Source organism: Dromaius novaehollandiae, chromosome 24 (assembly GCF_036370855.1).
Source record: "Dromaius novaehollandiae isolate bDroNov1 chromosome 24, bDroNov1.hap1, whole genome shotgun sequence".
Classification (NCBI taxonomy): Eukaryota; Metazoa; Chordata; class Aves; order Casuariiformes; family Dromaiidae; genus Dromaius; species Dromaius novaehollandiae.
The window spans coordinates 7709639-7726900 of NC_088121.1; the positions used below are offsets into that span (position 1 = coordinate 7709639).

A 17262-nucleotide genomic window follows, 5' to 3' on the forward strand; every position below is an offset into this window, starting at 1 on the left:
AATCTTGAAATCCTCAAGTGTAAGCTCTACTCAAGAAAATAAATCTTTGCTACTCTTTGGAGTAGCTGCCTTAGAGATGGGCATGGTATTCTCAGACTCACTTATATTTAAAAATACTAATTTTAATCCAAGAGAACTGGAAGAGAGCTCCTGAGCTATTTGTGCTGGGATAGTCTAAGTAATTATAGGCTGTTGACAACCAATTATAGGCTGCTGAAGGACTGATACAAAGAATTTGAGAGTTAGGAACAGAAACACATTCACTATACGCAGTATCATTAAGGAACAATCTTGTTGACAAAGATTACTGCATTCAGAAAATCCTAAATTTATTATGTCAAGTATTTAACTAATAGTAATGACATTCACTTAAGAAAACCCCCACAAAACAAAGAAGTTTCTGCTCTACTATCACTGAGCAAATCAATGTAGCCATATTAAAAGGCAAAAAAGGCTGACATATCTCAAAATATGAGCATAAATCAAGAATTGTAAAATATAGCTAGCACTGGGTTTTGGACTAACCTTTTGGACTAACCATTCTTCTTATTAACAGTCCTCAAGTAGAAACGTTGCTGACTCCGTTTACCCCCTCACTTATGTGCAAACTTTGACTAGTAACAGAAAGCATCAGGCTGATCCAGTACGCTAGGCACAGGAAGACAAGCATTTTGGGGCCCTATTCTGCAAGATCTAAAACATACTCGATTTGAGCATGAAGAGCAGAAGCGAGAGGAAATACAGAGGAAGGGTAGATTAAAGAACAGGACTGAATGTCAGAAACCATCCCAGGACTATCGGCTACGCAGAGGCCCATTGATGCCAATGCAGACCAGGAGAGCAAGTCACGAGGAGGTGGGTACTCACCAGATCAAGGAAAGCTTTTCTTTCCAAGTCGAGCGTTTGAATCCGGGCTCGCAGTGCCAGAATTTCCTTGTCCAATCTGCTGTTTTGCTCCATGGCCTTCTGCAGCTCAGTCCTATCTGGGCATAGTACAGACAAACATCTGACTGGTTGCTTTAACACTGGTTTGTCCCTTGGCCTCCGCCAAGCTCAGAGGAAGACTATCATATGAATATCATTTCTGAAATTGCATTGCACTGCATAGTCTCTCTGTAGTTATTCCAGGGAGTGAGGTTACCTCTAGACCTCACTAGGAAAACGCCTCATCTCAGATATTTAGATATAGTTTTCACAAACAACTAGAATAAGTTCTGAAAACATTTAAATAGCGACTTTTTTAAAACTTTAAAACTTCTCCTTTTAGAAACTTCAGTAAGTATCCAACATCCCTGTAAAACCATTGAAGAGCAGGCAGTCTGAAAGAGTGCTGATGCTGGTTTGGGCAGGAGAATATTGCTCTGAAAGGGACAGCATGGCATCTATGAAACGCCACAGAAGCCCAGGTAGGTCTGGCCAGCCCACAGAGCCAGCAGGATCTGGAGAACTGTCAATGCCAGTTGCAGCCTTCAGTCTGTGGGCTTTTCTGGCTACCTTGGCTGCTGATACAGAAATGGGTTCTCAGTGGGAAGGAATGCTCTCAGGAAAAGACAAATTCCTAGAAATCCTCAAAACCTGTTTTTTATCAGAGTGCAAAGCAGCACTCTGGAGAGCCTGTGCCACAAACACCTGATAAAGGCACACATTCCTTAAAGAACCTAGGAAGGCCTTTAAGTTCTGCTGTAACACACTGGTCCCCAGGCACTCATCATCTTAGTTCAGTGTCTGAGCTCACATTCAAGTTCAAATCCCCCCCGAACACCCACAGTGTCCACGTTTGCTATGCTCTGGATCAGCCTCCAGACAGAACCAGTAATGCAGACAGACGTGATGTGAGCAGGCAAAATATACCTCAGATCAAAACAGTTTCTGGGAAAATTTTTTTTTCCTTTCCAGCAAAATTTGACTTTCTGTCAGGAGAAAATAAAATATACTGACTTTCTTTGTCCTAAGCTGGCAAAAAAATAAGGCCTGCTTTTCAACAGGGATTTTGATACCGGATTTTCAGTTTTGTGATTTAAAATGAAAGTCAAGGACTTCATTCAGCTGAAAAGCCCATTCATCACTACAGAAAGTCCTGATAAAATTCTGGATCTGCTCTGTTTGTAAATAACATCATTGAATGCCATAACAAACGCATGACTTACCACTCTCTCTCTGTTCATTCACTCCTTCTTCCCAGCTCTCGGGCATTTGCAGGGCTGACCACAAGGCAGAATATAAAAGAACAATAGAGACAGTTTTGCTGTGGCAGTCCATTTGAATTTTCTTTACACAAAACTCAGCAGCATTTTTAATGCACTTCTCTTACTTACTGAGTTGAAGGAAAAATTAGAAAAAAAAATTGAAGAACCAGACAGCTAGACCATTGCACATGATTTAAAATATCTAATCACCATCACCAAAGACCCAAGAACTGGGCTACAAGCCACTCAGAAGGAATATTGTACTTTCTCCTCAATGCAAGCAAGCAGCTACAAGGTAGCATAGAAGCAACATACACTGATTAAGTGGAGTTTATTAAACAACAGAGATTGCATGTAGTTTTCTATTAGAAAACCAAACAATTTACACAGCAGTTGGCTCTGAAGTTCACAGGGAGGAGAAGGCATGCAGCTATACCTCACCAGGGGAAGTCACTAAGACTTTATAATACTCATCCTGCACACTGATACTCCCAGCAGAATAAAGCACAAAGACACAAGCCTTAAACCCTTACTCACAGTTTGGAAAGCCTCATATTCATTTGATACTTAGGAATACTAAAAAAAGCTAGCGTGCTCCACACTGATCCCCAACGCAGGCTAGGATCCACTCAGAGAAGTCGCACGCTGCAGCCCATTCGCAGTCCGGAGAAGCAGTACTGTTCGGAGGCTGCGACACAACGCTCGCTCCATGCCCACGAATGTGTGTGTACCAATCAATACACAAAGTAGATCTGCGCACTGCGGTTATCTCCCAGCCTTTGATTAAAAAGCTGTAAACGATGGTGTTGGAGGCCACCTAGAAGGTTTAGTGACTAGTCTGAGTGTTGTGCATAAGATGTGGGATCACATCCTGCTGTTCTCTGCTGAAATTCTGCATCACAGATTTGGGGACAATTTGATTAACCCAGAAAACAAGCATCTACGAAGCACAGTGTTTTGCTGGGGGAATCTTCTACTGGAGGCAGTAGTGAAGCATCTCGCTTTAGGGATCATTTTAACAGCTTTACCAAATAGTTTTGTTTCTCCCCAGAAAACAGTTTATTTTTTTCAGCCTGTACTTAAATGTGATTTAAAAATAGAATGCTTAAGGGCTGGTCAATAACAGACATTTCAGTAATGAGGATAAGCAAATATTAGCAGGGATAAAGAATCCAACCAGTCACTTCCAGACAGCTGACAAGCCACAGTTATAAGCACTTGTTAAAGACTCCTAATGAGGTTGTTTGCAGTCATCTGCAAAGCAAATATCTATTCATCACTTAGCGATGCTTTTGTGTGACTTATGACTACAATAGTGAACATTTGATAAACAAGATCTGTTTAGAATAACTGGTTTGAGAAAGGGTTCATATTCCCATCCAAGACGGGCTCCCCTCCAGCAGCTGAAAAAGGGAAGGCAGCATAGCAGAGCTCTTGGATTCCTCTCTGTGAGGAAGCAGTGCTCTACACTTGGCCATAGCTGTGCCCCTGAAAAACTTTTCCGGCAGTACCATCCTTGTCCTGTACAAAGCCCTTCTGCTCAGTGCTAACTGTAGGATCCGTCAGAAAGCAGAAAAATCCCAATCATAGCATCTAAAGAATCTAGAGGTGGGTAGTTCAGCTGTGCTGAAGCCCCATAGGAGGTATCTTAGGTATTCTCTTTCTGAACCAAGTTGTCATTTCTTCTCAGCCTCTTCTAGAGCACGATTTTCTTCCTTTGTACAAGCCAGGGAGAGGAAGTCCATCAAGATGCTGCTACTCTACTCACAGATCAGATAACCTGATGTCTTGGCTTTCTCCATTCAAGATTCTTTGTCCATTTGCTCCTGACACTGTTTAGCGACCGCATTTCAGATCTCCTAGGCACTGGGCTAACATCTGTCACTGATTTTTCCACCTTACAGGCAGAGAGGACACAGGAAAGCCTTTCTCTGATTTCCCTGGGTGGAAAGTGCAAGGCTTATGCTGAATAGAGGTGGGCTTTGAGGTGGAGGACACCTGCAATTCTCACCTGAAGCACAGGCAGAAAGCTTGCCTGAAAGCCTGGCTAAACACAGGCTAGTAATTTGGAGCAGTGTGCAGCAGCAAGAGAGGCTCTTACCTTTTTCGCTCTGCTCCTTTCTTTGCGCATCCAGCTCGTCTGTCAGCCTTTGGATCTCTTCGTGGGCCATCTGCAGTCTCTGTGTGGCCTCATCAAGATCTCGTTCAACTCCTGCGCGCAATGCTTGTTCCCTCTCCAGCTCTGCCCTGCAAGACTGAAACACAAGTGCTGATGCTCCAACGGAAACGAGACAATCCTTCCAGTGATGGGATCCAGTCAGACCCTCTGCACTACTCCCGACACGCTGAAACAGGACCGGCAACACAAGCACAGAGAGCAAAAGGCCGCTGCTGAGGCGGAAGATGGACGTGCAGCAGGTAACGCTATTCCCCATGACACATGTCGAAGGGCACTCCTGGCAGGTGTTGAACAGCGTGCCACAGTTGTTCCTCTGTTTTCCCCTCTCTGAGACAATGCTGTTAATTAAGGTGTGTTTTCAAATACATTTGAAGGCCAGAAGGTATAATTACAGCCAGGACCTGGTCCAGACAAAAAATACATGTGGTTTCCCAAGCTGAAGGCTCCACCACACCCTGTGACAGTTTACTCTAAGGATAAGTCAAGTCTGCATTTGTGGTCTCACGGCTGTTGTGAGAGCTAGCTCCGAGCCTGCCTGGCAATGTCAACCTCCTCCTCTTCCAGTCTGCACTTGCTCCTAGAGTGCTGGAGCCAGAGACTTCACCCGCTGACCTGAGATGCTGCCGAAAAGTCATTTCAGCTTATATAAAAAGCTATTTCTCACCACCATGACTTCAACCCACTCTACCTCCAATAACATTTCTTTGTGACTATAATCAAAGGCAGATGAGTGCCTACAAGCCAGCCCTGACCCAAAGTTAGTAAGGTGTTAACCCCAGTTCGCAGCAGAAGCGATTAACTCATGCGTAGCATCAGGTTGACTTGGTTGCACAGCCTGCAGCGCAGGCTCGCAGCTAACTCGCATGCCATCAGATAAAAACAAACAAGAAAACCTCACAGCATGCTCAAGAATAGACTCACGGTTTAAAATCACAGCTATGTGCCATATCATAGGCAAGAAAATGTATAAATGTATTACCTTATTCATTGCCTCTTTAGTACACCGCATGGATTCACACTGCTGTTGGAGTTCATCTGCCAACGTCTGATGAATGTGATCAAACTCACCCTTGCATGGAAAGAGATTTTAATAAATCAACACCACAAAAAAGCATTCTGCCATGTATCACTAGACATCTATGTGTAGCATTTTCAGTTTTAACACATCTTGACTAGCAAGGGGTTGTTACCATGCCTTATATTTAAAGAGTGAGTTTCAGACAGAGAGATCCCAAATCCCCATGAAAATCTCTCAGCTGCCTGTTACGCTGTTAGTACTGGGAACTCTGGGGGTTCACTGCTTTTTTTAAACCTGTGATCTCCTTAGTGTCTTCCTTTGAGAGCCTGTGGGCTCAGCTCTGCACAAAGAAATGTACTGGTGCTGAGTATGCTTGATTTGCTCTATCAGAGTAGTGCTGGGTTACCTCCCCATAGTCCGCTCCTTTTGAAGCACTTACCAAGCTAACAGTTTCCTACTGCCCCTGCAGTCTGTGCACAGGGACCAGCACTGAGGATTTGCTAACACTCAGGAGGCTGGGGGTCATTAAGATTTTGCAGCATTTTGTAGAGAGGTGAAATGTGCTTGTACATGCCAGGCTTCTCTTCCAGACTTCAAAAAGCACTTTTTCATGTAAATATCAGAGGCAACTACACTAAGATGCATGCTTGTATCCTGGCTTTTGCATTAGTGAGGATACATCAAAAAATCAATTATGCTTGAGCAGTCTAGCTAAAAGCTACATTCATTTCTGTAACAGACAGGAAAGTATTTGGACCCTAGGTATAAAAATGAAGCAACCATGTAATAATTCATCTGAATATAAAAAAAGATTACACGTTCCACTTCACAGAGTAACAGGAGCAATTAACCTTTTAACCGCTAACAGTGCTGTGACTCTAATGGTTCTGTAAAACAAGTGTACTAACCAAAAGAACGGAGTGTTTAATCATCAGAATACATATATTGCAAACATGGACATAAATGACATCACTGGAAGAAAGACAGTCTGCTTTAAAGAAACTGTCTTCCTGAAGAATCAATCTCCAACATCTGTCTTTCACCAAGTTTTAAAAACGCAGGAAGAAAGGTGTCAAGTACAAGAACTGCAGAGAATTTATGCTTGATTAGAAATTAGGAACATTAAGCTTATAATTCTTTTGATCATGTGAGAATACATTTTCTTTTAATAAGTCTTGTTCTTCTAAACAGACACATGAAGGATTGATAAAAGTCACGTGTTTAACAGGCCTGTCTTCACCTACGGGGGACTCTGACACTACATACTAGGACGAATTCAAGAAAACTTCACGTTGTTCTTTACACACGGATAGTCCATGAAAAGATATTATTGCTACTTAGCAGGCTTTGCCTGGGCTCTATCTCCCACCCAGCACAGCTGCAACAACACTCCCTCCATCTTTACCTAGCAGTCAAGACCAGCCTTGTTCCAGAAACATACAATGTGATCATTAGAGGAGCACTAGAAAGCATCTCCTAACCTAGGATTTCTTTGCCATTCAAGGTCTCCATTAGGGGACAGTATGTTCTACTTTTCTAGCCAGATTCTCTTTGTCTGTGGAAAATATTCAAGTTATTTCATTAAAACTATGCATTTTCAATTTAGCAATTCCATCTTGTTACCATTTGAGCATCCTTGAGGACTTCACGCATCAAATTCATTAAAAAGATCCACATCATCTCCTGTTACTCTTCCGCCCCATGACTAACAGCTGGAAAGTAAATCCCTAAAATAGGTGCTCCTGCAGGTACTTATCTTGGAGGTGCATAAGTGACAAGGCACATCTCCATGTGGCCCTACAGCTCGCTAGCTGCTGAGAGCGATGAATCACGCTGAACTACTACTGGCTGCTCGTGCCCATCCGAGGTGCCCGAGAACTAGGCACAAAAGTGTTCCCGCAAGGGCCCAGGTGATAAGAAGGCCCAGAGCTCATGTAAGAACGATGATAGGATCCGACTGCCTCCAGCTGGCAGAGGAAGGAGCTGGTGGGCTACCTGCCTTTCAGAGAACAGCCCAGGGCCACAGTGTTCGGCTTTCAGCAGCCACCTCTTCCCCAACAGTCTTCACCCCAGCTTCTGTACTCCCCTTCCTCTCCAGCTAGAGCTAAGCTAGTAAAAGCAGCAGAATTACAAGGTTGGACTATACTCCACTCATCTCCCATAACCTGAGCTTGATTTACTGGATAGGAACTGGTGGCTGAGCAGTTAAAGCGTTTACCCACGAAGCAGAAGACTCCACTTCCACTCTATCCCACCTGCAGCCAGAGGGATTCACAAGACTATAAAAGCAAGCAAAAAAGAGCTCTCTAGCCTGGTGGAGAGGGATTTCAGCCATGGTGTGGCTGTTCTAGCACTGCTGTCTGGATCATTTATACAACTTACATCTAAGGCAGCTCTTTGCACAAAGGAAAAGAAATAAGAGCAGAAGGAGAAGCCAGGATTCCCACCCCATGCCCTAACCTTTACTTGCAGTCATGCTCCTTGCCTGCTTGCTCTCCTGGCTCCAGAAATCTTCTGCCTTCGCTGCTCAGTAGCGACCCAAGGGTGGACAGGCACTCCCTCAGGGAGAGAAAAATGTAAGTTGAATTCCTATAAAGTGATTGATGAGAAATCTGCTCTTACACCTTCCTGGGGAACTGCTTTAACCACCAAGCTGTTGGATAAAAGTCCCCATCAGCTACATCTTCAGAAGGCAGAGCTATGTCTAGGCAGGTTTGGATTCAGCACCGGACTTGCAGACATCTGATTTCTTCATTCGATCTAGCCTTATTTCCCTTGGCACCAACTCTTCAAAGGCACTGAAGAGCAAATTTGATCGTACCTGGTAAATGATCAATAGCCAACATAGTTAACCAGGCATTTCATTTGAAGGTTACAGCTCTGCTTCCTCTTTTTAAACACAGTGGAGTTTCTATTACAAGTCTTCATGGGAAAAACAGGTCTGTTTGCAGCAAACGTTTGTATCAAGTGACAGGCATTCAGGGGCAGACTATTCAGGCTTCGCAGAGGGACGTTTTCTAGCCAGGAGCAGGAGACAGTGCATCAGTGAAGTTTCTCTCCCTCACAGTAAACAGATTCCTTGATTCTGAGGAAGATACTTATGTCTGAACATGTTACTGTACTCTGGATGAATCATGAATGACATCAAACCCTACAACAGGTAGGCAGACTGGGACTCTCCAGTCTGAAATGGATGCTCTTGAGGTCAGTAAAATCTGTAGTGGCACAGAGAAGACAGACAAAAGGCAATTGTTCACTTTCTCTTACTACAAGAACTGGATAGCCTCAAACGAGGCCAAGAGAAGGCAGGCTGAAACAAAGGAACTTCAGGTGGCAGTAGATGAACAGCGAAACTGCCTGCTAAGAGAGGTTGAGGATATAAGAAAACTGCATGGGTTCAAAAAGCAACCAAATAAATTCACAGAAGGAAAAACAATTCATCAAGAACTACTAGATACAAAGATAACACCTCTCGTTCAGGTGCTGCACATCAATACAAGCAAGGGGAGTAATTCCACTGAACTGTCACTAAGTATTTGCCCTCCTCTTACGCTGTTCTCTGAAACTCTGCCTTCGGCTTCTCATCAGATGGTGCAACGTGGCCCAAATCAACCTGAGCTTTGAGCTGGCTGCTGAGTCTCCCTCTTTTAGTGAGCTTGTCCAGAGAAGGCCAAGAACTTTTCACCTGCAACCAGTTTTGTCAGAGTGAAAAAACAGAAACTTAGCTTTTTCAACAAGGTTCAAGGTAATGAGGAAAGACAAGACAGGAATGAAAAGGTCTGTAACACAACTCTTCCACCCGCTTGTGTCCCAGCCATTTGCTTTCAGACAACTTTGACTTGGATGTCACCAAACCCCGCCAGTCCTCTCTGTTCCCAGGAAGGCTCTTCTGTGAAGTCTGGCTGGCTGCTTTTTGCAGGGTTATGCTCCTATGCAATCCAATAGCCATTGCTGTCCAAACTCAATTAGGGATCAGGCAACTAAAGCACAAGGGCAGGCTGAGTGATCCGCAGCAGGGCCAGCAAGCACAGCACTGCGGGAGAAACACCTATGAGAACCAGCGGCTCCTGGGCTCTAGTTCCCAGGGATGGCTATATTCAGCAGGATCTGGAAGTCAGTGTCTTTGCTGGGAGGGAGGTTGCCTTAATTGAGGAGATCGGTCACAAACTGCCTCTCTGATGCGCAGCAGCTACTGCCCCTCTACCATTTGTTAGTTTTCTTCATCTCAGCTTCGGGTAGCAGAAAGTCTCAGGACATGGATGGTCTTCTGTAACCTGCCAACTAATTAAGTCATGCTGCGAGATGTATTCACTGAACTCAGTTTCTAACCAGAGGATTGCTTAAAACTTCAATTTTGTACTTCAGCAGCTAGACAAGTAAAGAGTTTTAACCTCAGCTTAAAGACTAGGGATGATTTTTCTTAAGTTTAAGATTTTCAAGGGAACTCACTCATCCAGTATTAAATACTGGATTGTCAGAACAGCTGGATTAGTAGAAAGTGAATGCTACCCAGCAAAGATCTTCAGAACTAGATTATATTACAAACTCTTCAATGTTCTCTCTGTTAAAAACAATCCCATTAATTATCCCTCTGCAAGATGCAGGAGCAAAGCAAGTGTAAATACACGAGTGCATAAACTAATACAGAAATCTAGGAATTTAGGAATCTAAAACATTCTCATAGATTGGGGAAATATTTTTAATAAAAAGTTCTCAAAGACATCCTTCTCCCTCGTGCACCTTCAAAGTTGGCCTCAGTGGCTAAAAGAGAGGGTACCTGAAGCTGTGCTGCACACAGCCTGTTCACGTAGCTGTGTGAATTCAGCTTCTGATCTGCAATCTCCAGTTTCTCCAGCAGCGTGGTTCTCTCTACCAGTAAATAAGCAATCTGTTCACTGGCATTACTGTGAGCTATTTCGGACAAGCCTTCCTGTTCCAGCATCTCCTCGACCTCCTTCAGCTGGGCTTCTGCAAGACAAAGTTTTCTATGAGCAAATGAACAAACGAAGCCCGACTGCTTGCAGATCTGCGTCCCTGCTCCTCTCAACGCTCCCCACTACAACAGCCCCAGTTTGTCTTGGAGGCCACAAAGAGCTCATAAAACGTTTAATCTCTTCTCCTGCTTCCATTCCTCTTGCTTCCTTCTATCCCCCATTCTCACCCATTATGTCAGCTGAACACCACTATTGTGGTAAGGAGGTACTGCCTGAATATCTTTTTTCTCTATGCACAGCAGTGACATACAGCATGCCTCAGGCACTGCTTGCAGCCAGTGGTGGAGATCAGGGTGCTGTATCTTGTGTGATACTTAAAGACTCAAAGACTTCCGAGGCAAATGAGCCATGATGGCATTTGCAAGAGAAGTTGGTATTTGCGTATGACTAGGCACTGTCGAGTTTGCGACCACAGTTGGCTCTGCCGCCCCGGTTAAAAGGAGTACACCACCGCGTTTATACTCTTCCAGGTATGTTGTTTCTCAGAACCAAGGAGAAAAACAATTCTTGATGTTTCCTGTTCAGTCTGAATTCTATTTTGCACAGTGCTTAGGAACATTTATAACAAACCTGTTATTTAAAAAAGCCCCTTGTTTGCATGGTTGGGAATTTAACTGCTGGGAGAACACAAGGACCACTCTGTCTTCCTCATGATCATGGCAGTAACTCCTGCATTGGATCTAATGGCTTGTTAAGCAAAGAAAGGGCTTTCAAAAATCTCCCTATGTCCAGACTGCTCATTTCCAATCAGTCTCACGATTTACTACTTTTGCTCCAGTAATTTAATTTAGACTAAAAAGGAAAACAACAAACTCTGCCCCCAATTTCTAGCCAGACTAGATTATAAAGATTTTCAAGTGCCATAAAATAGGAATCAAGGGCAGCTGTGGGTTTGGTATGGAGGAATGAGGGACAGTCATACTCTTTCACCGCTTAGGGAGTTGAAGTTAAATATCTGAAGTTAGGCAGAGCAAATAGTCCTCATACTCTTACAGAGGATATGTACGCAACTCTGGACAAGCTTGCTCCACACCTCCATACCCTGGATTTAACAGGGGACCCAGTGCAATCACATCCTAAGCCTAAGGCTCAAATCAATCGCATGTTTCCACTCTGCATTCTGCAGCCAGCTCTGTCCAGCCCTGTGAATGGAAAACACCCTGCGGTTTCCTGTTTGCCTTCGCCTTTGATTATAAATTGCAGCTCGTTCAATGAGGAGGTCAAACATGGCTGACTGGCAGCATTTCTGTGTGAAGCAGAGCAAAATGCTTCATTTTGCAGTTTAAGAATAGCTAGCCACACACTCCTTATGCATTAAGAAGAGCCCACAGTTCATATTAAACTGGGAAAAACACCTTGCCTCTAACCTGCCTTGCAGTCTCTTTCTATGGCTTTGCCTAATCCTAATATAGGATTCCTGCACCTTCCTCTGGAAGCTGCTCTGCTTATGGCCAGAAACAAGACAACAGATTAAAGGGACAAATGGTCTGAATTCATACAACTGCTCCTATACAGATAGAGCACTTGCATCTTTGCTGGCAAGTACTTTCCTTACACCCAACCTACAAAACAGACCGAGAAACAGAATTTAGGGTAACAGGATCCAGACATTTTCACCAGGCTAAAGAGAGAGGAAGACTTTGGAGGATAAGGGGAGTCTGCAGTACACAGATGACCTGCTTGTAAAAAAATACAGTAATTTTTAATGAGCATCTCAGAAACACCTTCCCTATCATATCCAACGCAACCTATTTGAGAAAAGCAACAACCACATATGAGCAACGTTGTACCGTGCACTGACATATTCCCATTAGCAAGCACAAACTGCACCACCACTTCTTTGGAAGCAAATTTCGTATTTGCAAAGGCATCGTGCCAGGAAGCTTCTCTCCCTTAGGAGGAGTTCACAGGTACCATCGTACCCACAATGGGAAGTTGCATTGCCTCGTACAGCAGCAGTACAGCTGTCAGCTTGGGCTAAGACTGTTTTTTTTTTTTTTTAACAAATTGAGGCAAGCACCTAACAGCATTGTATTTTACTACTGCTACATTTGGTTTTATAAAAGCTTCTGGTAATGCAGCGCACAAGTTATCGATCTGCCCTCCAAAAACACCGAGGCGTACTGAATGAGAACCATTGGAAATGGATTATGAACTGCCTCGAGGAAAGGAAAAACGTCACTGTGGGCAGAGGTACCAAATGAGGTACAGCTATGATCAATAGCTCAACGTAAAACCAGTAGCAGCCAGTCTCTGCAGATAGCACAAGCTACACCAGAGCATGAATCCTTTAAATTCACCTTTATTATAAGCTAAAAGCCCAGCATACATTCATGTGATTGTAGACAATTGGTTTACTGTAGCAGAGTGGGTTATCATCCTTCAGCTGAGCTGCAGTAACTCTCTGGGCCTGCTCCACACAAGAAGTATAGGTTCAAACTTGCTTTTTATCATCAGAAACAACAGATCAAATTGCTCATAACAATCCTAGGATGAAGCAGAGCTTCTGATCCATTTGACTGGTTTTGGAATAGTGAGCCCACTCAGCACCGAGCGCTGGCCCAAGCAATTTTCTTGCATTTACCCTAGTCTTTGCAGCTTTTTTCAGAATACGTTCGCTTCCCAACCTGTAGCTCTCCAACGCTGTGACTCCCAGCTGTCACTACCCTTCTCTACAAGCAAGATCAACATAGATCCTGTCCACCTGCACCCCAACACTCACAGGCCTGCCCTTTGCGTACCACCGGCCTAAACCAGCCTCCATCGTCAGCTGCCCTTTCCCATCTAAACTCTATCACTTGAAGTCTCCCTAAACTCTCGGACAGGATCCTTTGGACTTGCCCTACCCACACTTTTTCTCAGCAATCCCAGCAGACCGGCATCTTCCTTTTCACCAGACCCTTTCTCCAGCCTCACTTTTTTAAGCCTGATCTGTAGCATCACCTTGTTCCTGCTAAAGAGAACCAACCGCCCTACAAAAACAAGAGGCAGAATAAGACCCAGAGGACAAACAGCTTCTAGTTCATGACATTCAGCCTGTCCTACACCTCCCAGGACTCGGGAAGGATCTCTGTGTTGGTTTGCACAAACTCTGATGAAAAGCAGAGACTCAGGGAACAGAGGAAGTGATGCAGCATTAACCCCGCTGTCATGCAGCAGGCAACAGTGGTACATTAGAGACACGGAGCAGTACAAGGCAAAAACCTCCCAGAAGTCTATGAGAAAGGACAGCAATTAAAGTCACCAACTGCTTTATGGAATAGACTAGGAAGTTCTATGTCTGGGTGCCAGAGGGACTGTGTGCAAGCACATCCACCAGCACACACAGCAGCTCTGTGCCAGAGATGGCCAGTGGCTTTTTGTGGAAGGAGAAAGACAGGTGGGGAGGAAAAAGAGGGAAAGTGGAGAAAAACAAGGTAGACATAAGAACCGATGTTCAGAGACCATGAAACAACCCCCACAAACTACAAGTTGCTGGGTCATAGCCTGTCCTGGGCCATGGACATCCAGGCACTCTGGAGCAATCGCATGAGGAAGGAGAACTTGAGCATCCACTTCAGGGTCAGTCAGTGCCTTCAGAGGGAAAGGCTGATGCTGACACATGGACATGAACATCCAAGAAGCCAGGAGAAACTGCTGTGGCTCCAGGATCCAGGACATCTTTGCTTCAGAGATACCTCAGATCCCTCCAGTATGAAGCTGCTCCAGACACCAGACAAGAAAGCATGTTTTCAGGCCCTCAGGAACTGCCACCAGCAGTCTTAAGTCTCCCTCAAGGAAGCTGTGCATGCACCAGGAAGAAGACAAATTCCAAACCAAATATCCCCCAAAGCTGTCCTGTAACTCTGTATAGCACCAAAGCACTGTGGAGACCCAGAAGCCCCTGCGGGATGACAGGCAAGTAACAACTGCCTTGCAATTAGGAACCCACCAATGTAAAGAACATGGATCTCTGTTTCGATTCGAGCATTAATCATTGCTCAACAACTATCAAAAAACTTAAAGTGTTGAAGGGAGCAGAGCCACTATGAGGAAGTTAATGCAAACTCAACCTTCATTACATTTTTGTCATCCGTCTGCCACCTCGTGGGGAAATGAGAGAAGACTCAAAAACACAGGAATAAAATTCTCTGCCACAGCAATGCTAGTGAAGGGTTGTTACCCATTGTAAACCCCTGTATATCAGCATTTTCAACACTGAATAATGGCTCTGACTGCCCAGAGATGCCACAGAAGAACCAGATTTTCAGACAGTGCTTAAGCACATCCATCTCTTGAAAGTCACTCCATCATCAGACCTGCTGCCTGAAACCTGCAGGCTGACCAGAACTGGACAGAGACTCAAAAATGCAATCAGTTTCCCAACAGTCCCACTTTTTCTGCACTAAAACTGCACTTAACAAGCACACTTTGGACAGTTTTTTTAATCATCTCCAGTTTTACCACAGGCCCAGGATAACACACAACACAAAAAGAAGAGTTAACAGTAACAGTGTGCTATGAGCAGTACTCAAAGCACAGCAGAACAGCAGGAAGAACAAAGAAAAACAAGCACTAAAAATGGCAAAATAAAGTTGCTTTACTGGAGGTGAATCCAGGATTTCAGAGGTAAGCAAATTATTTGTAGAAAGTGAAATACAAATTAAATAATTTGTTTTAAGCAAAACGACTATACTAAAATAAGCATACGGTGCAAGATTCCAAGTTTTGTATCACTGTCACAGACTACCAATGGCTTTCAAAGCTGCTTTGTAAAAAACCATGGACGCTGTCTAGACCAAAGCCAATGGCAAGTGACAAACAGCACAGTCGATTCTGTTCTTCAAACAGCACACCCCTGGAAGAGGCTTCCTTTGACTCTGCAGCCATACCAAGTGAGAAACTGTCCAGTTCCCTGAATAAAGGCAGTAAAGCAGACAAGAATGTCTAAGCCGATTACAGATCCATTTTAATATTCCATAAATACTTCTGCCTGCCTCCAAACCAACACGCCATGCACCTTTGTCTAAGAGAATTTATGGCGAAACACTGCTCTAGAGTACCCATCAGTCCACAACATGTCAGCTCCTTGCTAGCTTCCCGCTCTAAGTTTATCCCAGAGAAGGTGGAACTGTTTGCAGTTAGCTTTGCTTTGGTGCTGTTGCTGAAGAGCGAAAGAGATTAAGAACCTGTGTTCGGAAGCATAAAAGTAAACTCTGTAGCTTCTTGCAGAAAAAAAGAAAAGCCCTGTACACCATTAGTTGTTACCACATCTGCCTGGATTGTGCTTTAGAGGAGAGGGAAAGGATTACCCTGTTGAAGCTGCAGTTCTGTCAGCTCAAGCCTGAGCTGCTCATTTTCTCTTTCGTATTCAGTGGTAATGGCATCTTGTTCCTCTGTCAAGTTACGGACGTGACCAACGTAGCTTTCCACCTAGAAATAAAGAAAACATACCCTGGGGTGTATTTACAGCTGCTTTGCCGGCGCAAATAGCTCTCAATCCCCCTCTCGTCAGTATTTACGGGATAAGCTCAAGCGCTTATAGAACACCACTACTTTGCGCCTTTTCCACATTTGAGCATATTTCGGGAGGGATGAACTCTTACAGCTACAAAAGCGCCATTCATGTGTATTTTTTCCCCAAAATGAGACTCATCACAGGGCACCTAAAAAGGCTGGGCAACGAGGCAGAGAAGAGCAGCGTGCCTGCGCGCGGCGGGGAGGACGCAGAGAGCACCCGGGCTGCTCTGCAACTACTTTTAGCGGTGGGCGCAGAGGGGAAGGGCCAGGCCACACGGGCACTCCGCAGTTTTGGGAAACAGTGTGAATCGGGACCGCCGGGACGGCCCGGGGTGCGGGAACCAGGCCTGCGAGCAGCACCGCGGCCGGGGGGAGGTGAGGGGCCCTTACTTCGCGCATCTCCTCGGCGCGGCGCCGCTCGAGGTCGCCGAGGCGGCGGGCGGCGGCTCGGAGCTGGGCCTCGCTGCGCCGCAGCAGCCGCCACGCCAGACCCAGCTGCTGCTCCGCCGGGGCGGCGGGGTCGGCGCCCTCCGCCTCCAGCCAGCGCCGCACGTCCTCGGCCGCCTGCGGGGGACAGAGACGCGCCGTGAGCCGGGCGCGGGGGGGGGCAGCGCGGGGCCCTCCCCACCCGCCGGGACCGGTCCGGACCGGTGCGAACCGGATCGAACCCCCCCACACCGGGCACCCACCGGCGCGGCGGCCACCGCCTCCATGGGGCGCGGGCCCGGGCCGCGCCCCGCCCCCGCCCCGGCGTCATGGCAACAGCAGGCGCCGAACGTGCCCGTCGATTGGCTGCGGCGCCGCGCCCTTCCCGCCGGCGGGGAAAACCACGCCCCCGGCCGTCGCCACGCCCCCCGGCGGGGAAAGCCACGCCCTCTGGCCCGTCGCCACGCCCCCGGCGGGGAAAGCCACGCCCCCCGGCACCCCTGTGCCAGGAGCACCCGGGGCCCCAAGCAGCACCAGCACCGCTGCACCGGGAGATGCCGGCAGCGCGGGCCCGGTGCACCGCAGAGGCGAACGTGTGCTTGCAGCAGCGCCATTTAACATAGAGTTAAGCCCAGCGCTGGCCCCTGCTGCTGCTGCCTCCTGCTCCTCTCCTCCCTCACCCCGGTGCTCCAGGCTTCTGCATAAAGAGAAATTTGCTGCTCAGGGGCACGAAGCTACGACGGCGTTTAGGAGTTGTCACCCTTCACCTCTGCTCTCGTGCATCTTCCTCCTGCTGTACGTTACGTGGCAGCGGCTGAAGTCCACTCAGATTCCTTCATTCTGCGACAGACCTATCCAAACACTTGGGCTAGCTCCAAAAACAAAGCTTTTCTCTTGCAAAAAGAGGATTTTTCGGATTCTTCTTCTAAACCCAGAGTGCACCAGTTAAAGATGAACGAG

At 46.0% G+C, this 17262-nt stretch overlaps 1 protein-coding gene across 3 annotated transcripts in view; it reads right to left on the minus strand.

Moving 5' to 3' along the window:
* The window catches only part of CCDC30 (coiled-coil domain containing 30), a 37613-nt gene extending 20971 nt beyond the window's left edge, over positions 1 to 16642 (minus strand). For 2 of the 3 annotated variants that reach the window (XM_064525658.1, XM_064525657.1), the window contains exons 1-8: positions 16566 to 16641; positions 16267 to 16440; positions 15669 to 15789; positions 10161 to 10351; positions 5345 to 5434; positions 4288 to 4441; positions 2148 to 2201; positions 868 to 983 (exon numbers count right to left, since the gene is read on the minus strand). In XM_064525658.1, coding sequence (XP_064381728.1) covers positions 868 to 983; positions 2148 to 2201; positions 4288 to 4441; positions 5345 to 5434; positions 10161 to 10351; positions 15669 to 15789; positions 16267 to 16440; positions 16566 to 16589 — 924 coding nt within the window. In that variant the 5' untranslated portion in view covers positions 16590 to 16641. Of the gene's footprint in view, positions 1 to 867; positions 984 to 2147; positions 2202 to 4287; positions 4442 to 5344; positions 5435 to 10160; positions 10352 to 15668; positions 15790 to 16266; positions 16441 to 16565 lie in introns of all 3 variants that reach the window. The other variant, XM_064525656.1, reaches the window with a different exon arrangement.
* Between the last annotated feature and the right edge of the window lie 620 nt (positions 16643 to 17262).